We start from the raw sequence: 25,034 nt of genomic DNA, 5'->3' as shown, positions 1-25,034 counted from the left end.
GTATGGGTTGTGATGGGTATTGATGGTTGTAGCAGCGAGGTAGACGTAGAGCGGTGATAGGTTGGAGGTAGTGGTGGTGTTGGGAAGAGGATGGGGGTAGCAGTAATGGTGACATTGGTAGTACTACAGTTTGAAAATGTTTTTTGTTTTTTAAAAATAAAAATATTTTCTGCCCATATAAGCTTGTTTTTTGTTGACTACGAAAAAAAATTCTTAGACTTTCGTTTTACATTATACCAAATGTCAGAGAATGCAAAAAATATTTTTTCGTCCAAACAAATGGGGGGTGAGCGTGAGGAAACCAAGAACAACTCTGCTCACCGGAGGTTGGGAGCAAACCAAGAGAACAAAACCAAGATTTGCAACAACAGGCATGAAATTTCAAAACAATTCAATAATAAGCAATGCATGAAATCATTTCACTTGATATTGCTTTTCAACTGGACATATTTGTTTCATACAAAAAGGCAAGTTAACAAGGTCACTGATCAACAGGAATGAGATCAATTCTTACCTTTCCCTTAATTACTATCTGTCAGCCAAACATGAAAAAAAATTGCATACAGACCCGATCACAGCTGGAATTCTGCAGAGGCAATCTCATCAGTTTACAAACACGTGCTTTCAATCCGACCTCCCAGTTGCTGGCTTCCAGAATACCCCTTTGCCTCTATATGCAAACACCAGATGATTTTACTTACTAGCCCTTCACCATTGATTGTGCAGTGGTTTCTACCAAGATCTTCCAAGAATTATGAAGACGAGAAGCCCTGTGGGAGAGAGGAGCATATGAAAAGAAGAATTTCAGTGACTTAAAGGATGCTGGGAAGAATAAAAAAAGGTTTCAGAATCATGTTGTTTGGTTACTTCGTGAAATTATAATATTGGTAAAGAATCATGTGGGGGGTCTGAAAGTTAAGTACACCGTCGAACTTGGTAAGATTGTTATTCTCTATCATGAGAATATCAAATATAAAAACACCATGGGTTATTTTAAGGAGGATCAGAATGACTCCAAAAACCAAAGTTGATTTGACACACTGTTTCTAGATGCACAAAGTGAAGCACTAGTGTTGGTCTTTTTAATCTACTTTTCTTCTATATCAGACAGAGAGAGAGAACCATTTGGGATTATGCAGAAACTAATTTAAAAAAAAAAAAAGGATGTAGATACCAACCACCTTGTGAAGCCTCATGAAAATACAGCATCGACAAATGTTTCGGCATCAAAGGGTTGCAGGTCTTCTACACCTTCACCCACACCCACAAACTTTACGGGGATACCAAGCTCATCAACCACGCTAACCTGCAAGCAGAGATTACAGTAGCACATAATCACCAAAATCACCCGTTGATATATATGTATGTATGTATGTACTAGAGGTGTGGGCATACACTAAATGTGTGTGTAGTTAGCCAAATCATGGCAGTTACTAAGTTTGCAATTAGATCTAAAAGGGTATTTTGGCAGTTAAATAAGGCTAGTTACATGAGGGTAATTTCGGAAAGAGAAAAGATGTGACATATTCACACCAAGTAGGTTGTACACTTTATATACTAATATAGATATGTAGTCAATATACATATTAACTATCTATCTAACTATATTGTATGTTAAAATTGAGGAACTCCTGACCATCCCTATAAAATGCTTTAACAAAAAATACTAATTTGCGAGTTTACCACACAGCCACCTCTAGCAGAGCCATCAAGCTTTGTCAAAATCAAACCAGTTATTCCAACAACCTGCAAATGAAGTTTCAGTCAAACAACATACATTAAACATCTTTTGCGCACAATGGAAGCAATACTTTTGGTTTTGGTTGGTTGAACAACTGCAACATTTCATTGAAATGAATAATATTATCTTACTGTGCTCAGAGAATGATAAAAAGTAGAATAACAATGCTGATTCAAAATATACATAAAATAAATGGCATGCAAGCACAGACAACCCTCTATGATCCTTAACACTCCTGCAAAACTAACACTGAAAAACAAGAGGTGAAAAAACATAAAAAGAGTGGATAATTGGTGGGGAGGTGGCTGGTGTGGAGCCTTCTGGGAGGATGGTAGGCATTGAGCCAGCATGAGACCACCGGATGAGGGGGATGTAAGAACTGAGGCTATCTTAGATGGAGAGTGGCAGTGAAAACCTTTTGAGCTTTCCGAAGAGGGTTGTGACTTATTATGTAGCTGCATGCATGGAGGACACCTCCTACTGTAGGAGGCTGGACCATGTGAGCTAACTCGTATATGAGGTTGCAGTAGGTGGTAGGTATGTTCAGCCATACAAAGCATAACTGTAACAACCCTCACTTCAACTTAGTCATACTTGCATACATTTATGTATGATCTTGTTTTGTTATGTGCATTTGCAAATCCTGTCTTGTTTTGCTTGAGTGTTGCTTGCATGCTTTGTTCTTGCCTGGTGTGTTGCCGAAGTCATCTTAAGCCTAGATACCTTGGAACCTTTCCACACTTAGAACTATCTTGGAACCACTTCGGTTGACCTCCATCTTCACCCTGGTATATTGGCCGAGATGTCGTCATCTAGGCCGAGGTGTGTGTCACCTAGGCCGAGATGTTATTATCTAGGCGTTCTAGATCCTTGATCCTTGCACTTAGTGATTTTGTTCCTGGAATGGTATGACCTAGAGCACATCTAGGCCAAGGTGTGGCATAGCTTAGTCAAGTGTTGTCCTTCCAAGCCGATGTTGTTGTCACCCTACTTGCCGAAACTTTGCCCTTAGCCGAGATCATCACTTGCCGGGTGCTCTTGCCATCTAGCTTGTTGAACACACTTTGTCATGGTCATGTCTTGTTAGTCAGTCACCTTTTTTAGTAGAGCCAATCAGCCGATGCCACGTGTCCCAGCAGAGGGTTAAGTCAGTGACTGTCGAGAAAACATATCATTTTTGTATCAAATCTTATCTTCTAGAGAGAGAGAGACTCTAGGAAGAAGAAGGAGAAGCTTTTGAGTGGAAGAGTGGACCTCCCAGCTTGACCGTGGGAGTTTGAACCGTTAGATTCAAGTTTTGAGGTTAGAATCTTAATCTACTCTTGTTGTTCTTATTAATCGTCTAACTGCATTGCATGATCGAACCTGTTCTGCATGCCTTGCATTGATTTAAAGTCGGTTTTAGTAAGAGAAAATAGTGTTCTTATGTTCTTGAAGAAAAGTCTTGTTTTGATCCGAAAGTTTGTATCAAGAACCATGTTTTTGTGTTTGTTCTCACAAGATCCTTGAATATGGGTGCCCAGGTCCATGTTTTCGAACTCATAGCACAAAATCTCAGACTTTGTAATAACAAGATATGATTTTAGCATGCATGTTCTTCATCTTCTCCATCTTCATGTTCTTCATGTTCCTCAAAGGGAAAACCAGATTTTCCCGACTTCGCTTTTGAATGTAGCCGTCGGAACCACACCTCGGCGAGAAGGTGTGGGACCTCGGCCAAGACCTGGTTGATGCCCAGCATATTTTCCCCGAGATGAAAAAATAGTGTTTTGTTTTGATTTAACTTAGTTTTGATGAACGCCGAGATCATTCGTTTGCATGTGAATCTTGTTTGAAAGTACGTTCAATAGACTTTGTCATGTATTTGTAGGACTCGGACTTTTGCCTTGACCACGACGTTTGAAGAACTAAGTGAGTGGTATTTTTAATAAAGCTATGTTATCAATGTTTTGATGAGCTTTGCTTTGCTTGTTTTGAAAAGTGTTTGTCAAGCATGAATGATTGTCCCTATTTTGTATATCAAGTATTATATTTGTTTTGATGACATTCTCGGAAAGTCCTTAGTGCCAGGGGACTATAATGCAACTGCACATCTTGTTTCGAAAGTCCTTAGTGCCAGGGGACTATAATACAACTGCACATCTTGTTTTGAAAGTCCTTAGTGCCAGGGAACTATAATGCAACTGCACCATTGTTTGAGATATCTCCCTTGCTTTGTCTTGTTTTGCCACTGATGGTTTACCGCGTGGGTTTGTTTGTCCGGAATGTCATCATTTGTAATATGTCGATGCTAGTAAGCACCTCTTGAAGCTCTGAAGATTTGCTAGATGGACGAGGTCCATCCCTTGTTATATAAAGTTTCGATATGTATCGTTTTGAAAAGACTTCGACTATTATTCATGCAAATCCCTTTATTATTTATATCATTCACTGAGTATCCAAGCTCACCCCCTCTATATATATATGTAGGTGATGAGCAAGAAAGCGGTGACGCCTAGATGTGATTCGCGAGCTTGTTTGGATTTTTGTTATGTCGGAAATCTTGAAAATTATGCTTCTCGACTTGTAATACTTGTAATACTTGTATTTTGCATACGTCGGCTTGAGAAGCCTTTTGATCAAGATGTAATATGTACTTTACTTCATTTGTAACTAAGTTGTAACCCATGTGGAGGTGTATGCCATTTCATTCGACTTACGCACAGTTCTTATGGACTAATTAGATTTGTATGTTTTGCTTCCGTACTTGTAAGCCCCATATATTTATACTCTGGTTGTGTGTGAATTTTGAAAGTCGGCCTTCGGTAATCTCGGATTACTGGCCATCACGGCACCATCCTACTAGGGGCGGTTTGGGGTCGTGACAATAACGTCTTGGTAATACCTGGTTGTCCTCTTTTGGAATGAGGGGATATCGAATGAAGGGGATAGCGAGGCACCTTGATGGACCCTCAACTCTAGTCTCCAAGCCACAAGTCCTCTGGTCCGTGTGGGAATCATAGGTTGCTCGAGCATCCCATGACCGCAACTCCAACTCCAAAGGGGTTCTTAGGCCCTGGGGCCAACTGGAGGATGGAAAACCATTTGTGTGGTCAAACCATAGATGGTTGGCATAACCTTAATTGGGTGAAATTTTCATTCGTGCTACAATGAAAAATGGGTGCCCTACAGAAATTGTAACGACTTACTCTGGGATGAGGAAACATGAGACGATAAAAGAAGAGAAAGGTGGTCCTTAGAGCATTTACAAAATTTGTGGACCTCTCTCCCTCTCCAAAAAAAAAAAAATTGCAATTTATTTTGGGTGAAGGTGAAGAAACAAGCCTTCAAGCATTGTTTTTGCCAAAATATGCAGAAAAAGACAATTGCCAATGCTAGCTGCGAAAGAATAATTTAATTCAAAAAGATACATAATCCATAGCTGATTCAGTAGTGATGTTTTGCTGAATGCACATAACTTCACAGGCAGTAGCAAGACAAGTCTGACATTCAAATTGATCACCTTTCCTAGAAATACATATTTGGCTTAAGCATAGGACATGACACACGTGATACAGAAAGATATACAAAAACATAAACACTCTTGATAACAATCTTTATCAAAAGGCAAAGGCACAGGGTAATTACCTCATTGAACTCCCTTGCTTGTGGAAGCATATTCAAACCAGTTGTTCCATCCAGAACTAAAAGGATCTCCTGTAAAGATTAGGAAATAATTGTGGATAAAAATGAATTACCACATGACAAGGAAGATATGTAAATTTGGCAAAGTCAAAAAGGAATCTCCATCACATGATCCAGATATGATGAATACAAAAAAGTTATGCACAATATTGTGACACTAAGAGACAAATCAAACTGAACACAAAAGATGCATTAATAGCAGATGTATAACTTGTAGGTATAGGGAAAAGAAAGAGTTAGAGAATGAGGTAGACTTCATTCCCTTTTATATTGACAATACTGAGTAATTACAGGAGTGCCATAAGGCATAATATAAGTAAACACAATTACACAATCACTTACTTCCTATTCTAACTTACTTCCTATTCTAACACTCCCACTCAAGCTGGTGCGAAAATGTCTCTCATTCCCAACTTGTTAAGAATGCCATAAAATGGTTTGCTCCCTAGCCCCTTGGTGAGAACATCGGCTAGTTAGTCTCTAGTCTTCACAAATGGAATACATATGATACCACTAATGAGTTTTTTCTTGATGAAGTGCCTATCAATTTCCGCATGCTTAGTTCTATCATGTTGAACTGGATTATAAGCTATGTTGATTGTGGCTTTATTGTCACAGTATAATCGCATGGAGTCATTCTGATGGATTCCCAAGTCTTCCAACAATAGTTTAATCTATAGTAACTCACATACACCCTGAACCATAGCCCTGAATTCTGCCTCAGCACTAGATCTTGCAACCACATTCTGTTTCTTACTTCGCCATGTGACTAGGTTGCCACCAACAAATGTGCAATATCCGGAAGTTGATCGTCTGTGGTCTTACCATGTGAAGAGTGTTTCACAAACAAGGTATGATCAGCTTGACTTTGCTTGAACCCATATTTCAGCATAGCTTGAGCAAACCTTTCGAACCAAGCCCTAGGAGACTACTTTAGTCCATAAAGTGACTTTCGAAGCTTGCATACTTTACCATTGGACTTAGCATCCGTAAAACCAGGAAAAATATCCATATAGACCTCTTCTGTTAGATCTCCATGAAGGAAGGCATTCTTCACATCAAATTGATGAAGTGGCCAATCCAAATTTGCAGCAAGCTATGAAGCATGGATACTCCGAAATGGCCCCCGTACGCGTATTGGATACGGATACGCGTCCGATATGCCGGGATACGTATCAGATACGGTAAAGAAGTATCCCATTTTTTTTTTTAATTTTTTGAATTTCGGATACGTTTGGGATACGCGAGGATACTTCAACGATACGCTTGGGATACTTTGGGGATACGACAGGGCAAAAAAATAATTTTAAAAACTTATAATGAGAGAACAGAAGAGAAATTAATAGATCTGAACCCAAGAAATTAACAGCAAGGTTTCGCATTGAACCAGACGAACAAAGCCCGAGCACTAATGGATCAGAACAAGCATCAAGAGTCTTCAAGATCTTTTGATTTCGAGTCCAGCTTTGACCAAGATTCACCCATGGCCTAAGAAAGGATTAGTGTTAAACCACATATCTCTGAATCGAAGATCGGAAGCGAATCGCTCAACAACGATCTAACTCGATCTGGAGACAGAATTCAAAGCTGAGAAATCACCCATGGCCTAACTCGATCTGTCGTCTTCGCCTTCTTTTTTCTTCCTTCTGTCTCCCTTGTCTTCTTCCTCCCTCTCTCTTGCTTTGTTTTCTTTTCTTTACCCAGCAGATGAAAAGGATGTTGATTTATTATAATTTATATAAAATAGGTTTGTGGGGCCCATCCACCACCATCTCACTAACCTTTAATAATACATTCACCTCCTGCCTCTTACTATCATAATATTATATATATAATATTTTAATATTAAAATACTCTACACCAATAAAAAAAAACAAAATTGTATTGTGTTTATTAATTTTATTATTATTATAATTTTATAAAAATTAATATTTGATTATTCAATGTTAATTTTATCATTTTTAATATTTTTAAAAGTTAAATCAAACCAAACTATTCATATTTTATATTTTTTAAAATCAAATCAAACCAAATTAATTATATTTTTTATTTTTAAAAATCAAATCAAACCAAACTAAATATATTTTTTTATTCAAAAATATTTGAAAAGTTATTTACAAATTATAAAAATAATATTTTTCACAAACGTATACTCGCCGTACCCGTATCCTAATTTTTCATTTTTTGTCGTATCGCCGTATCCGTATCGTATCGTATCCGTATCCCGTATCTGTTTCCGTGTCCGTGTTTCCTAGGCAGCAAGAGAGTAAAATTCTCACAGAATTCATCTTAACAGCCGGTGCGAATGTCTCCGGATAATTCACCCTGTAAGTTTGAGTGAAGCCCTTAGCAACCAATTTTGCTTTGTACCGATCTATGGAACCATCCGCTTTGTGTTTTACCGTGTACACCCACTTACACCAAACTAGATTTTTGCCTCTAGGTAACTTCACTAACTCCCAAGTGCCACTCTTGCTGAGAACTCTCATCTCTTCCATCATGGCATGCTTCCATTCAGGAATAGAGAGCATCCTGAAAATTGGTAGGTAGACTCACAGAAGACACTTTAGATAGAAAAACTTTATATGACGAAGACAGATTAGAATTAGAGACATGATTAGTAATAGGATGCTGAGTACATGACCTAACCCTCTTCCTATTAGCAATGGGAACATCAAGATCTGAAATATCAGGAATAGGAGCACTAGAATCAGAATTACTAGGACTCTCAGGAGAGCGGTTTGGCTCTGGACACTCATCCGGAGAAGAAGTTGGCAGTAGAGGAAGGAAAGTAGTCTCTTGCATCTAGATGACTTGCTATCTATCCTTGTCCCTGATATAAACTCTACTTGCTTCCTTTTCCTCAACAACTGCTGGCTCATCATCCTCTATTTGTTCAGCCACTAACGGAAGTGGAACAGGAATCTCTTCACATCAAGGCTCCCTCTGAAAGGATGACTATGATACTGAGGAGGTCGGAAAGTAAGGCTGAGACTCAAAGAAAGTGACATCCATGGAGACAAACCATTTGCAAGTGGGAGGATGATAACACTAATAACCCTTTTTGGTGGCAGAATAATCCAAAAAAACACACTTAAGAGACTTAGGATCTAATTTACCACGAGTGGACAAATGATTATGGATAAAGCAAACACAGCCAAAAGTCTTAGGAGAAATGGAAAACCCGAAAGAGGTCGACCCGAACAAAACTTGAAGAGATGTTTGTTTTTGAAGGACTTAAGTAGGAAGACGATTAATCAAATAAGCGGCAGTGAGAACCGCCTCCCCCTAATAGGATCGAGGAATCCGCATCTCAAAGGATAGACAACAGGCGACATCAAGGAGATGGCGATTTTTGCGTTCTGCAACACCATTTTGTTGAGGGGTATTAGTGCATAAAGTCTGGTGGATAATGCCATGAGTGGCGAAGTAAGTGGCAAGACCAGAGTCAATATATTCCCCCCCATTATTAGAACGTAGAATTTTAACAACCGCCCCAAACTAAGTACAAACCATTTTATGGAAGTTTTGAAACATAGAAAACACCTCACTTTTATCTTTCATCAAATAGACCCAAGTGGCCCAGGAACAATCATCTATGAAGCTAACAAACCATTTGCGACCGGTTAAAGACACAAAACGAGATGGACCCCATACATCGGAATGAATCAAAGAAAATGAAACGAAATTTTTATTAATAGGAGCAAAAGAGGCTCTGTACTATTTTCCAAGTTGACAAGACTCACATTGAAAATCTGACACATTATTTTTCTCAAAAACAGAAGGAAATAAATGATTAAGTAATAAAAAAGATGGATATCCTAAGCGACGGTGCCACAGCCAGATGTCTTCCTTGGTGGATAATAACTAAATAGATGAATGAACCAATTTGTCGGTCTAATCCAAAATGTAGAGACCATGTTTCTCTCTACCACTGCCAATCCTCTTCCTCGTGATGAGGTCCTGAAAAAGACAATGATCAGGAAAAAACGTTACGCTACAATTTAAGTCACGAGTAATACAACTCAAAGACAAAATATTAACACCAAAATTTGGAACATGGAGAACAGTGGACAAATAAAGGAAAGACGTAGCATGAATTAAACATTTCCCGGACACAGATGACATAGTACCATCAGCAATACGCACTTTTTCCTGATCTAAGGAGGGATTATACTCTGAAAATAAATTAGAGCCAGACATATGGTCGGAAGCACCAGAATCAATAATCCATGGTACAATCGTATGAGAGAGCAATGCATATGGGGAGGAAGCCAAGTTACCTAAATTGGCAAAAGAAGAAGAGGGTGCACCTGTAGTAGAAGTGGAGGTTCAACAGTCTAGCAAGTGGCGAAGAGCAATCTCAAAATTCAAGGCAGATAACCCCGAAACATCAGCAGCAGAGGAGACAACTGGAGATGAAGATGGCAGCTCAACAGTGTCTGAAAGATGTGCTCGTGCATTGGCCCCTCGACCTCTAAACTGACCAGACCTACCCCCGCGAGTACCAGGATGATCTCCTTGGCCACCAGAGGGGGTTCCATGCAGCTTCCAACAAGTTTCTCGTGTGTGGCGAGGTCGACGACAATAGTCACAGTAAAGATTATCCTTCTCAGAGGAAGGACGAGAACCATGAGTCATACAGTCGCCATCACGAGAGGGTGCAGAAACTAAGGCCGAGTGATCAATAGTAACAAAAGAAAGCATCGCAGAGCAACGACTCTCCTCATTCTGCACAAAAGCAAAGGCTTCCTAGAGAGAAGGAAGCACATCCATACCAAGTACTCTGCTTCGAACTGGATCATTCTCCACATTTAAGCCTTCCAAGAACTTGAAGACCCACTCTTGTACCACAAATTTTCGGTAACCAACAGAATCAGTGGGACAAACAGGCTTGTGGTCCTGAAAGTGATCAAGTCGCTTCAACCCATTACTAAGGAAGGTAAAATACTGAAGAATAATCATCTCACCTTGGACAGACCTTTCAATGGAGCGACGTAACTCAAGCCTGGGAGAAGTTCCCCTTCCGGGAGTAACCTCCCAAATATCCTGGGCAGTGTCCATAGACAGGTAGCCCTCGTCGATCTCCGGAACCATAGAATGGATCAACCAACCCATAATCAAAGAATTGGTGATCTCCCACTGGTCATAACAAGGGTATGTGATACTAGGTGCCTGGATCCTCCCATCAACATATCCCATCTTCCCTCGGCTTTTCAAGAAAATAGTCAGACTCTGCAACCACGCTAGGTAATTCTGACCGTTGAATAGAGAGGTAGTGATTTTAAGGCCAGGGTTGAGGTTATCAGTCATAGTGGAAGGGATAATAGAACTATCGCTTTGAGATCGCTAAGAGGTATGAGATTCACTGATCAAATCTGCTATGGAGACTCCACTAACAATACCTCAAACACGATGCCAACTATAAACCCGGAAGATGAGTGGAAGGAAAGACACAACTTCTCCTATGAAAGCATAAAGAAGAAAAAGAACTTTTTTTTTTTAATTTTTTTTTTTATTTTAAAAAAAATATAAACAGACCAAACAGGACAAAAAAACAAAAACGACCAAGGTCAGACCAGGGCCATTCGTGAGGCTAGCCGATCACCCAAAGAGGACCCAAGGCCCTAGGCGACCAATGGGGAGGCCTCGATGGCCCTAGTCAAACCCCCAGGAGCAAGCGGTAGTCACCTAGGAGCCTAGTTGACTAACCAGGAGACCACGATGGCCCTAGTCGAACACCCAGGAGCAAGCGACAACCACCAAAGGGCCTAGGCGACCCACCAGGAGACCACGATGGCTCTCTACAAACAAGAGAGGGCTAACGACTGTCCTAGGCAAGGGTTTGGGTGGCCTGGGTAGTCCTGCGGTGGAAGAGAAGGAGGTTGTGATTGACTTTAGGTACCTTCTAATGAGGCTCTGATACCATGTAAGTTTAGAGAAAAGAAAGAGTTAGGGAATGAATTCATTCCCTTTTATATTGATAATATTGAGAAATTACAGGAGTGCCATAAGGCATAATATAAGGAAACACAATCACACAATCACGTATTTCCTATTCTAACTTACTTCCTATTCTAACATAACTCATTCAAAAGAAAGGTCAATGCAACAATTAAATTTAGAATGCCTTTTAAGTGACAAAAAGCTAATTGCAAGCATCAAGAAGGGGAAAGGAGATAAACTATCAATGACAATGTCAACACAAGACAAACCCAAAGGTTGCTACAAAACATAAAATTATTAGCTCCAAAGTGTAAATTCTAGTGAAGTGCTGCCAACAAGCAGTAACAAAGAAAAATTATAATCAGCTACGAACTTGCCAAGACTGATAATGTCATTTTCAAAGAAGCCAACAAGAAATCTTATTGATCATGGTGAACATTGTAGCTTTTACAAAAAAAAAATGGCACTACTATAAATTTAATTTATTCAAAGCAGTGTCTATGATTAACAATTGTAGGTACTTATGTCCACCTCCACTACATGGCATCACCATATCATCTCCATGTTGGTTAGTGCTGGAAATTTGTGTTAATGTATATAATAAGATAGTGGCATGTATATAATATGATAGTGGTGTTGGTAAAGGATAGTGGCATGTATAGAATATGATAGTGGTGTTGGTGGTAGATAGTGGCATGTATATAATATGATAGTGGTAGATAGTGGTAATATATAATATGTAAGTGGCATATAATGGGTTATAATGATGTTTGTAATATCTCCTATATAAGGAGTGTCATTTGGTCTTGTAAGATAAGAAGTTTTGAATATAACAGAAATATATTCCTTCTTCCTCATATTTTCGAAGTTCTTCTTCCTCATATTTTCTAAGTTGGTATCAGAGCAACAAAAAACACAGCAGCCCTAAAACCGTCATAGCCATGTCGGAAGTCACGTCCGAAACCACTTCAACCCCTGCCGCTGCCATTCCGGTGAAAACGTCCAACTCTCACTCTGTCCAAATCACCACCATCCGCCTAAATAGTGATAATTTTCTCCGCTGGTCACAATCTGTCCGGATGTATATCCGTGGGCAAGGAAAGATCGGTTACATCACTGGTGACAAGAAGGCTCCTGCTGTTAATGATCCGCTGTTTGACAGTTGGGACGCTGAAAACTCCATGGTTATGACATGGTTGGTCAATTCCATGGAGGAGGATATAAGCTCTAATTACATGTGTTATACTACTGCACAAGAATTGTGGGATAATGTTAGTCAGATGTATTCTGACCTAGGAAATCAATCTCAAGTTTTCGAATTAACTTTGAAGTTGGGAGAGATTCGTCAAGGAGATGATTCCGTCACCAAATATTTCAATTCGTTGAAAAAGTTGTGATAGGATCTTGACATCTTCAACACATACGAATGGAAATCGGTTGACGACTGCAACCACCACAAGAAAACTGTGGAAGACAGCCGTATTTACAAGTTTCTTGCCGCCCTCAACATTGAGTTCGATGAAGTGCGAAGAAGAATTATTGGCAGACCTCCTCTCCCATCCATTGGCGAAGTATTTGCCGAAGTCAGAAGGGAAGAGAGCCGAAGGAGCGTCATGCTTAAGAAAAAAGGTACTGGTGAATCAATTGAAATCTCTGCTTTAATTAGCGATGCTGCGGCCAACAAGGCTGCAAATTACCAGCGCAGGTTTGATGATAAGCCACGGGTCTGGTGTGATTTTTGCAACAAGCCTCGCCATACACGCGAAACGTGTTGGAAGATCCATGGCAAACCTGTCAACTGGAAAAGCAGCAAACAAGGAGAGAAAAATCGTGACTTCCTACCGCTAATGAAGCCGATTCAGGTCCCTTCAACAAAGAGCAGATTGATCAACTCTTAAAGCTGATAAAATCCAACTCCTCATCCGGTACTCCTAGTGTTTTGTTGGCACAAACAGGTAGAAATCCTAAAGCCTTCTCTTGCCTAAACTTCTCTCCGTGGATCATAGATTCCGGTGCCTCCGATCACATGACTAGTTTTTCCCATTTATTTAGTACCTATTTCTCTTGTTCTGGTCATGACAAAATCAGAATAGCCGATGGTAGTTTTTCACCTATTGCAGGAAAAGGATTTATTAAACTAACTGAGAAAATTAATCTCAATGCTGTTCTTCACGTCCCCAACTTAGCCCGTAACCTTTTGTCTGTCAGTAAACTATCTAAGGATTCTAATTGTCGTGTTACATTTTTTGAATCCCATTGTGAATTTCAGGACCAGAACTCGGGGATGATGATTGGGCGTGCTAGGATGCTTGAAGGTCTTTACTACTTTGATGAAGTACCTGTTAGTAATAAAAAAGCTCAGAGCTTTACTAGTACTAGTTCAATCTCTGTTCGAGAAAAAATAATGCTATGGCACTATAGGCTAGGACATCCTAGTTTTTTTTATCTGAAACATTTATTTCCAGAATTATTTAAAGGGATTGATTGTGTTCTTCTTTTCATTGTGAAAGTTGCATTTTTGCAAAATTTCATCGCTCTACTTATTTGCCAAAACCTTACCAGGCTTCCAAACCTTTTTATTTGATTCATAGTGATGTTTGGGGCCCTTCTAAAATCACTACTCTTTCTGGTAAAAAATGGTTTGTTACATTTATTGATGACCATACCCGCTTATGTTGGATTTATTTGATGAATAAAAAATCTGACGTGAAAAATTTATTCACAAATTTTTACAATATGATTGAAAACCAATTTCAAACCAAAATTGGTATTTTACATTCTGATAATGGAACAGAATATTTCAATGAGCAGTTGGGTGAGTTTTTGGAAAAAAAGGGGATTTTTCATCAATCTACATGTCGGGATACCCCTCAACAAAATGGCATTGCAGAACGAAAAAATAAACATCTACTTGAAGTAGCACGTGCTATAATGTTTTATATGCATGTTCCTAAATATTTATGGGGTGAAGCAATTTTAACAGCCTCTTATTTGATAAACAGGATGCCTACAAAGGTGTTAACATACAAAACACCTTTTGATTGTCTCAAAACCTTTTTTCCTGACACGAGGTTGTTTTCTGATTTACCCGCCAAAGTTTTTGGATGTACTACCTATGTTCATGTTCCCAGTCAATTTCGTTCAAAACTTGACCCCCGTGCTATAAAATGTATTTTTTTGGGTTATTCCTCAAACAAAAAGGAGTATAAGTGTTTCGATCCTCAAACTAAGAAATTTCATGTGAGTATGGATGTGTCATTTGTGGAAACAAAATCCTATTTCCCCAACACTTCTCTTCAGGGGAGAGACAAGTGGAGTAAAAGACCGTTTTTGGGATATTTCTATCCCGCTCCCCAATGTCATTTATCCTACACAAAAACCACATCTGTCTGATAATGATCACTTAGGAGAACCAAGTTCTATGGTGCCTAGTCAAGAAGATTCTTGTTTAGGGGGAGAAGTACTACAAAATGATCTAAATCCTGAGCTTCAGGTTTATACTAGGAAGCGATTTCATCTGAGGAATAATGACCCGAATGTCCATCCTAATGACCCGAATGTCCACCCGAGTTCTGGCATCGAAATTTTAGGTAATCCTATTCCTTCTATTTCCGACCTTGATGTTCCTATAGCAATTAGGAAAGGTGTCCGAAATTGCATTAAACATCCTATTGCAAATTACCTCTCCTATCAAAGACTGTCTAAAAACCATAGAGCTTTCACATCTAGGATTTCACACTTGTTTGTTCCAAGGAATATACAGGAAGCATTGGATGATCCGAATTGGAAATTAGCAGTCATGGAGGAGATGAATGCTTTAAGGAGAAGTGGTACTTGGGAGATAGTTGATCTACCCAAAGACAATAAAACAGTTGGGTGTAAATGGGTGTTTACGATAAAATGTAACGCAGATGGAAGCGTTGAGAGATACAAGGCGAGACTGGTGGCTAAAGGCTTCACTCAAACTTATGGGATCGACTATCAGGAGACGTTTGCTCCTGTTGCTAAAATAAATTCCATCAGAGTACTGTTATCTCTTGCAGTAAATTCAGATTGGCCTCTACATCAACTTGACATTAAAAATGCATTTCTCAATGGTGATCTTGAAGAGGAGGTGTTCATGAGCCTACCGCCGGGATTTAAGCAGAGACTTGGAAGCGACAGAGTATGCAGATTGAACAAGTCATTATACGGACTCAAACAATCACCAAGAGCGTGGTTTGAACGCTTTGGGAAGGCAGTTATCAGTTGTGGCTTCTCGCAGAGTCAAGCAGATCACACAATATTTTATAAACATTCAAAAAACAGTAAAATTGCAACTTTGATTGTTTATGTTGATGACATCATTTTAACTGGTAATGATGAAGCAGAGTTAGCAGCCCTCAAAGAGAAACTCGCAAAAGAATTTCACATTAAGGATCTGGGAGCCCTCAAGTATTTCCTCGGAATGGAATTTGCAAGATCCAAGGAAGGTATATTTGTTAATCAGAGAAAATATGTTCTTGATCTCCTTGGAGAAACAGGTATGCTTGGTTGTAAGATGGTGGAGACTCCAATCGAGCCTAACTTGAAGTTACAAGCTGCTAAGGCTGAAGAAGTCAAAGAGAGGGAACAATATCAGCGACTTGTAGGGAAATTGATTTACTTGTCTCATACGCGGCCTGATATTGCCTTTACAGTCAGCATGGTAAGTCAGTTCATGCACTCACCAGGGGCAGAGCACTTTGAGGCCGTTTATAAGATCTTAAGATATTTGAAAGGAACTCCAGGGAGAGGCTTACTGTTCAAGAAACATGGACATCTTCAAGTTGAAGTATACACAGATGCAGACTGGGCAGGAAGTGTTACAGACAGGAGATCAACATCCGGATACTGCTCCTTTGTAGGTGGGAGCCTAGTTATATGGCGGAGTAAAAAACAGAATGTGGTAGCTAGAAGTAGTGCAGAAGCAGAGTTCAGAGCTGTTGCCCATGGAATCTGTGAAGTAATGTGGATTAAAAGAATTCTTGAAGAATTAAAGCTTTCTCACCCGACACCTATGAAGGTCTATTGTGACAACAAAGCAGCTATATCTATAGCTCATAATCCAGTTCTACATGATCGCACAAAACATATAGAAGTGGATAAACATTTCATCAAGGAGAAAATCAATGCTGGCATAATCTGTATGACCTACCTTCCAACAGGTGAACAATTAGCTGATGTGCTAACGAAGGGACTACACAAGAAGCAATTTGATAAGCTGACTAGCAAGCTGGCTATGGAAGATATCTTCAAACCAGCTTGAGGGGGAGTGCTGGAAATTTGTGTTAATGTATATAATAAGATAGTGGCATGTATATAATATGATAGTGGTGTTGGTGAAGGATAGTGGCATGTATAGAATATGATAGTGGTGTTGGTGGTAGATAGTGGCATGTATATAATATGATAGTGGTAGATAGTGGTAATATATAATATGTAAGTGGCATATAATGATGTTTGTAATATCTCCTATATAAGGAGTGTCATTTGGTCTTGTAAGATAAGAAGTTTTGAATATAACAGAAATATATTCCTTCTTCCTCATATTTTCGAAGTTCTTCTTCCTCATATTTTCTAAGTGTTAGCTTGTGCCAACATGTCAGCCTCGTGAGGCAACACATGGACCAATAACATATCTTTGTGTGCTCCCCTTTGGGTCGAGCCAAAATGGTCAGAGCAGGCATGCACGGTATCCTTGCTTATCCAAAGAATACTAAGGCACAAACCAGATTGCTCACAGCACTCCCTGACACGGCAATTGAGCAATCATCTTAAGAACATGTTATTATTTATAACTACCTCTACAACAGTCTTATTGGCACCCAAGGCTTAGCATACCTAATCATTGTAGTCCCATGATACCACCTCCAACTGCCCATGGCTGCTAACCCCTATGGTTCGCCCCCTATAAAAGGCAGGTTTCCCCTTGCAGTAGGTTGACAAGCCAACCCCATCTCCTTTGCAAGCTCAAAAGCATTCCCCCCCCCCCCCTTTTCTCTCTCTCTCTCTCTCTCTCTCTGTCTAAGGCTGTCTTAGCTCTCTCCTCTTCCACCTCCGGTGATCCCTTGTCAGTTAAGTGTGTATCATCTTCCCATATGACCCAACTCCGGCCACTTCAAGCACTTCCTTCCACAACAATCACATGGTTGTTAAAATTTCAAAATTTCTTCCCTAACGGTGTACAAGCTCATTCTAGAACTTAGAGTGTGGCTCAAGTGGTTGTACCTCTAGATTTTGAGGAACGTTTGGAGTTCAGGGTTATGGACAAGTATGGAACACCTGGTTGTGCTAACCTAACATACTAACCTACTAACATCTTACCTAGTGCCCCCCAAAAAATAAACAAGCTGATTCCACTTAGTGTCAAACCACTTTTGTGTACCCGTAGTTAGAAATTGATCTCTAATTTGTATCCAAGAAGATAAAATGCGAGATAATTCCCCCCTCCCCACTAAAATGGCAGTTACGACTGCTTGGATCTACGGGAAAAATAATTTCATAAGATATGAGCCACTTTCCCATACTTCAAAATATGACATTTTTCAATATATATATATATATATATTCTCAAGTGGCACTTGTTGATGGCCTCCTTGAAACAAAAACCTACCAGCATTAATTTAGGGCTGAAAACAAATTGAGTTGTTCATGAACAACTCAAGCTCGGCTCGTTTGCATTTCGTTCAAGATTGTTTGATTGTGTATTCAAGCCAAGCTCAAGCCTAAATTCAAGCTAGACTAATATACAAGCCGAGCTCAAGCCTGTATTCAAGCTCAAGCCTCTTTTGCAATACAAAATTACTAATTTTTTGGTTTTGATTCGACCTTCAAATTGAGTTCCAGCTTGATTAATATTTAACGAGCCGAGCTTGAGAATGAAAACATAGAACATGTCCGTAGTATTAAACATTCAAGAGGAGGTGCTTGGGGCCACGCCCGCGGGCTCTGCCCGAGATTTGCCCGATCCACGTGGAGGGGGAGCGTTGCATGAGTCCTGGGATTAGTCAAGGTGCGCGTAAGCTAACCCGGACACCCGGTCATCAAAAAAATATATATTAAAATTCAAGAGAAAGGTGCAAAAACTAGAGCTTACATTGGGTGTGCCAGGAACAACTTTACTGACAGCTTTCTTGCATGCAATTAATTCTTCCATCAGGCTGTAATTAGTGTGCAGACCTAAAGAAAAAGAAAGAAAAAGAAAAAAAAGGTCTTACTGAATTACCACCTTGAAACTAAATATAAGCAATACTAGTTACCATTAGAGTCCTCTATACTCACGTCCAGATGTGTCGCACAAAACAACATCAAAGCCACCTTCTTTCCCTCTTTTAACAGCCTGTGAAAGAACTATTCAGAAAGAACTTCAAGATCATATCTTAGCATTAGCACCATGTCAATCATATGTTCAGGGACAATCTGATTACAGAAAGGAGACGCCAAACTAAATTCATCAGGCATGCTAGTTTAGTTGTCAACCTGATGATGCTTTGGCCTTCTCTTTTTCAGCGACAACAATCTCACACCCCGTCCTCTCAGCCCAAATCTCCAGTTGATCACTAGCAGCTGCTCTAAATGTATCACCTGCTGCCATTAATACCTGACAATTTCAAACCATAAAGCAACAAAGATGAGACATCTGCTTGTGCCAAAACTTCTTCTCTTGTGAGCATAAGGATGTGAGGACAAACAAGGTCTTTTCTGAACTCTGAATATCAAGAAGCTAAACAAAATCCTTTTAATTATAAGATGAATAGTAGGTGTTGTAGATATTGACAATACTAGTGCCAGTCTCCTATATTATAAGGTATCACATGTTAGAACCCTTGCATTTCCTTTTACCATGTTCCGCTGGCCTCCCCTTGATAAACGATTAAGAAACACCACAGGAATGAAGAGAGCACAGCACGATTAAGAGACTATTTTCAATGCCTCAACGCAGAATTCTGATGCTTTATGCTTAACCCATACTCATTTAACTTCATGATAGCAGACAAGAAGGGTGGCACATATGACATGGTTATTTCTGACCTCATTGACAAACAAACAAAAAAACACCACCCCCTCGCGCGCAAATAATAGTAACTAATTTCAACAATAGATACTTTAAGAAATTAAAACACAGATTTCAACCAATAGAAGCACTTAGGAAATAAAAATTTGGGCAGATGAAAGCATGTCCTCACTTGAATAGATAATATGACAATCATTTTTGTTAATGTTAATCAACTGTCCTACCAAATCTGCTTCAACTTCCTCCAGCATCAGTCACAAACTACATGCATCGTACACAGCCCAAGCATGAAACTGGTGCTAGTATGTTTGGGTTGAGTTTGCTTTTGGTTTGGCATCAATCCAAAATAAAATGGATTTGAACTGCCTAAGTCATTGTCATTCATGGATGCTCCAACATAGTACCATATGACATTCTTTCATCTATCTTCAACTATTCCAGTCCAAAACCAATCGTCTGTTTTTCCAGGTAAGTTGACTTTACTAACCTGGGAGTTTCCCAATCGAGGTATCCCAGACCAATTATGGCCTAACTACCAATGGAGGGTTGCCGAACACTACAAAATCTTTTGGAGCATTCAAAGCCTCGCAGGCCAATCTATCCTCACATCCATTGGCTTCCCTACATATGTGATTAACCGGACAGCTCCATTCCCTATTTAGAAGAGATCTGATCTCCAAACTGATTATAATCCAGATGCTAGTTCAGTACCAAGAAGCCGAAATCCTTTGGACCAAGCTAAACTCAGACCTTGATGAATAGCCCAGAGCTCAGCCGTCACGACTGAAACTTCCCCCAAGTAAACCCCAAGAGCCATCCCCCTGAGCAGTCCCTTATCAAACCCCCAACAAAACCACGGCAAGAAGCCTCACCCACAGCCCCATCCACATTAACTTTCAGTGTTTCACCCAATTCATCTCCGGCAGATTCCATTTAACACGTACCACTTGATCATGCTTCTGCAGAATAGAAACTCATAGCTACCTCCGCTTTTGCTATTTCCCGGTTTATAGCTAGAATGGAGGTTATTCATAAGGCTATTTCACCAGAACTAAATCTGATCTGCCACACAGATGAACCATAGGACCTAGTTTCCCATCACCCAGTCTGACCACCACTCCTGATGAATATGTATATCAATCCAGTTCTTCAGTGGGAAAACAAAAAATAGGGTCCGCAAACTAGGCTGTACTAATCTGGACCATATGTATCGTGGTAGAGAACAGTCCCTAAGTTAACTTCAAGCCTTGTGAAGTTACATATGACATGTCAAGTCCAATTGAAGAAATCGAGAGTAGATAACATTCTGGTGTTATTTATCAAGTCTAGGTAAATCATTCAGCTGAATACTATTGCAAAAGGAAAATCAAGATAACAGTATCTCACCTTAGCCCCTTCCTTCTTCAATCTGTGGGCCAGCTTTCCTGTAATCAAGAAGTTCATCAGTTACTTTATTTCTTGTATCTTCAATATTTGAAGAGAAAACAACAGATTCATATATCCATCTGTCATCATAATAAGTGTCACTGGAGAAAGATTTCCTAGAGAACACAACAAATTCTTTCTTTTTTTTTTTTATTATTCCCCGCAAAACCATATATTGATAGTAAGAAAATCAGCTGACATTTTTTAGGATTCATTACCACCTCAGTTCTACTTCTATGTCTTACCAAGAGATGTCGTTTTTCCACCTCCATTGACACCTACAATTATTATCACAGCTGGTTTCCTGGTAGTATAACAAAAACAAAACAACAAAGACTTTAAATTAGATCCAACCCAATTATCAGCACAACAATCAATTTAAAAATTGAAACCTAAAAATATCCCAAACCTGAATCCAAGTTGAAGCTCTGTTTTATTGCCTTTCTTAGTTACCAAATCCAACACACACTTCTTCAAGGCATCCTACAACAATAAAAATCCACATTAAAAATCAAATTAACCAATGCTGGTCTGTTTGGTTGGTTAGAAAATTTTACAATGACATTTAAATCTACACCAACATTTAGAACCCAATAAGAAAAACCACTCCAACAAACCCACATTAAGTGAAATAGGCAACGAAAATTTCTTTTCCTTTCTTTTATTTCCTTAAGTTCCTAAGCAACCAAATGCAGGGCAGGTTGGTGTAAATTTAAAATTCAGAATGATTACCTTTATCTCGCTTCCCGATTTGAGGTTCCCAGCATATATATCATCCCGCAAGCTCTCCACAATCTTAATAGTAATCTTTGGCCCAAAATCAGCAACCAGCAAAGCCTAAAATAAATAAATAATAGTAATAAAACGATAACCTCCAAATCGTAGTTATAAAATTTTCCACAACTTCTTAAAAAATCAAACAACTAGCATGAACTTAAATTTCAAATTCCACTTGTTTATATAGTAAATAAATACTTCCACATTTTCAAATCATAATTATATACTATTTTCTGCATTTTCTTCAAAATTCACACTAGGGATGGCAATGGGGTGGGTAGAGTAAGTATTACCCTCCCCTTCCCCAATCTCCAATTTTTATTTTTTTCCCATCCCCCATCCCCACTCCCCAACAGAGACCAATTTCTTACTACCACCCCCGCCCCTCAAGGGGATCGGTTTTCCCCGCCCCATTTGCTTTGCTTTAGGTATATCTTCATAATATAAACAAATCAACAGCAAAAATTAAGAATTGAAAAAAGTGAGTGGAAGAGACAAATTGATTAAGATTGTGTTTGGTTTATAGATTTGAGGATAGATTTAGATAGATTTTATACACCTTTTTTTCTTCAAATTTCTTCTCAAATTCATGAACCAAACACAGTCTAAAAATAATAATTAAAAAAAAAAAAAAACCCAATTGAAGGCTACTAAAAATTTCTCTTCTTTTCTAGCAAATTCTCAGCAATCAAACATAGGAACCCAACTAAAGTGCAAGTACCTAAGCTTTTCATTTGCTCACACAACAAAAAAAAAAACAAAAGCAAACGTAAAGGAACAAACTACTATAATTTTCCCTTCTTTTCTCGCAATTTCTAAACAACCAAACAAAGCATAAATTATGGTTTCAACTCTCACCTTGCAAATGACTCGACCCTCACCACCATCACTTACCTCTTCCAAGTTTCAATTCCTTAGTCCTCAGTCTAGAGCTACTTTCACTCTCTATATATACATACACACACGCACATATATATATATATATATATATGTCTGTAATCTGTAATAGTAGCTTCTTTTTTTTTTTTTCCTGACTCAAAACCCTATTAAAGTTGTCTACTTTAGGTTTGTGATTTCTTTAGATGCTTGATTTCCTGTGAATTGATCCAAGTGGTGTGTATGGCATATGCAAACCAGAATCAAGGTGCTTTTATTCCGTATCATCAATTGATTGATCTTCGCTCTCTGAACCAACCTATTACCTTCGACTCGCCTGACGAACCACTTGTGGTCGAGGTGGCAGAGGTCGATGCTGAGCCTCTCGGCGGCCATGGTTCGGACCTTGAGCTCTGTCGTTTCTTCCAAGTCCGCATCTTTTAAGATTTCGAAAACTGTTTCTTCGATTTTTTTGCTTGACCTTGACTTGGAGACAAGGGGACGGGTAATTCACCAGTGGGTATTCACCAACCCAGCCCTGAAAAAATTGGGGATTGACCGACCAATATTATATCCGCCCCGTGGGGGAAATTTTGGAGAACTCTGCTCTAATAATAGCAAGGCGAGGTGGGTCTCCATCGGATTCAGGTTTAATTGCCATCCCTAATTCACACAACACATTAACAACTAACATGAACTTCAATCTCAAACTCCACTTGTTTATTCAGCAAATACTTCCATGTAGCTGCTAAATTGCTGACAATATATATCAAAATATTCATATATGCAAACATCCATTCATGAATATATTTGTATATACATGGTTAATTTCATTTTATCCACTAAACTATTGTCATTTTTTCTATTTCATCACTAAACTATCAATTTCATCTATTTAGTTTCTGATTTCGATCCCCATCCCAATCAGTAAGCCTAACCTAATGGGCAAAAAGCTAATTTTACAACTAAAATAATTTAAATCATATCAGGGTTAATTTTTAATTCCGCCGGGGTTACTTAACAACTCCGCCGGTCCCAAGCCCAGGTAATGAAGAAGGGTTGTGTACACGTAAAAAAGCTGCTTAGATCCTATATGACATGAAGCCAAAAAAGGGTTAATTTCATTTTCTGCCTCTGAATTATTGTCAAATTATCTACTTAGTCCCTAAACTAGAAATTGAGTACATAAATTAAAGTCCATTAGTTCCTAAATTAAAATATTTAATTCAAATCAAGTTAATGGTCGAAAGGATTACAAAAATAAAATATAATTAATAAAATAAAAGGCATTACCTAGTTAAGAAAAAAAATTATTCTAGAACAAGCTTAAATTTCTATTATATCTTTGCGCAGGCTTAATGTTACTAATTTGGATAACCTTTTCGAATTGGACTAAATTATACATACATTGAGCTGAAATTAAAATTCTAAACACTAAAATAGATTAAATTGATAACTTATGGATGAAATTAAAAAAATAAAAAATAAAAAGACAACTAGAAACTCAAAAGACTAATGTAAATAGATGATGGATAGAAAAAATTGGATAAAAGTGAAATTAACCTATGAGAGAGAGTGAGGAGAGAGAGAGAGGGACCTCTTCTAATTCGTCGAGGACGCGGTCGGTGTCGGAGAGATTCCAGTAGAGGAGGAGCTCGTCGATGACCGCAAGGTTGTCGCGGGTCTTGGAGAATCCGGAGAAGAGTTTATCGACGTCGCTCTTGGCCTTCTCTTTGATCAAACGACCGAGTTTGGTGAAGAACCCGGTCTGCCCAGCAGAGCATCTGAACCGGGAAGGCCAGACTCGGGTGGGCTGAATCGGAGAGTACCGCCGAGTTCGAGGGAGGTTGAAGACAACTGTACTCATTGAAGAAGAAGCACAGGCCATTTGTGTACTTCAAAAACCTTCTCTCTGCTCGAAAGCTTCTCTCTGCTCTCTAAACTGTCAAGTGAGGATAACACACCTCCCAACGACCGACGAAGGCGCTGTTTGGTGAACTTTTTTATTTTACTTTTTTTAAGTTAGAAAATTGATAATCAAAAAATTAAAAATTAAACTATAACACACCTCTTTTAGTTTTCAAATAATTAATTTTTTAAAATTTATTTAAATTATTTTTGATTAGTAAACTATGTATAGAATATGCACCAGATACTATCACATAAATTTTAAAATTAAAATAAATTATAATCACCCTTTAAACTAGCCGAAAATAGCTTGGGTTAATTTAACCTTTCTTTGATGGAAAGATATAAAAAAATTAGGAAGTAAAAAAAATAATTGTAAATTTATAAAATGAATTTTTATTGATAAATCTCATTTAAAAGTATTCTAACTCAATAAGTCCATGAATGAATTTTTTAACTTACTTAGTCCTATGTATTTATATTTTTATTCTATAAAGTCTTTTTTTCTTGATTTACACTATTTTCTTAAACTTTAATATTCTTATATTTAATATTGATATTTAATGTTGGGGAAGAAAGAGAAGGGAAAAGACCAAGGTATCGAAAATTTCATACACAAATTAGATAACATTGATGTTATTA

General features: G+C 38.7%; 1 protein-coding gene across 6 annotated transcripts; it reads right to left on the bottom strand.

The window, feature by feature from the left end:
* Positions 1 to 395: 395 nt before the first annotated feature.
* On the bottom strand, positions 396 to 24,532 carry CPFTSY (signal recognition particle receptor protein, chloroplast (FTSY)). 6 transcript variants are annotated; one of them, XM_028239992.2, is made up of 12 exons: positions 24,082 to 24,532; positions 21,564 to 21,668; positions 21,241 to 21,314; positions 21,077 to 21,135; positions 20,793 to 20,830; positions 18,872 to 18,992; positions 18,674 to 18,742; positions 18,489 to 18,571; positions 5,369 to 5,437; positions 1,684 to 1,746; positions 1,179 to 1,306; positions 396 to 770 (listed from the first exon to the last, which is right to left on the bottom strand). In XM_028239992.2, the coding sequence occupies exons 1-11, from the start codon at positions 24,370 to 24,372 to the stop codon at positions 1,193 to 1,195; spliced, it is 1,086 nt and encodes a 361-aa protein (XP_028095793.1). In that variant the 5' UTR covers positions 24,373 to 24,532; the 3' UTR covers positions 396 to 770; positions 1,179 to 1,192. The 6 variants fall into 6 exon arrangements, with proteins under 6 accessions (XP_028095793.1, XP_028095792.1, XP_082725820.1 ...); XM_028239991.2 differs by having other exon boundaries at positions 1,182 to 1,306; positions 24,082 to 24,516; XM_082869694.1 differs by lacking the exon at positions 5,369 to 5,437 and having other exon boundaries at positions 24,082 to 24,472.
* Positions 24,533 to 25,034: the final 502 nt, after the last annotated feature.

The sequence above is a fragment of the Camellia sinensis genome, chromosome 5 (assembly GCF_055761805.1).
Source record: "Camellia sinensis isolate YWXY chromosome 5, ASM5576180v1, whole genome shotgun sequence".
Lineage (NCBI taxonomy): Eukaryota > Viridiplantae > Streptophyta > Magnoliopsida > Ericales > Theaceae > Camellia > Camellia sinensis.
Note: the sequence above shows the minus strand (reverse complement) of the source record. Positions and strands in the feature narration are given on the sequence as shown.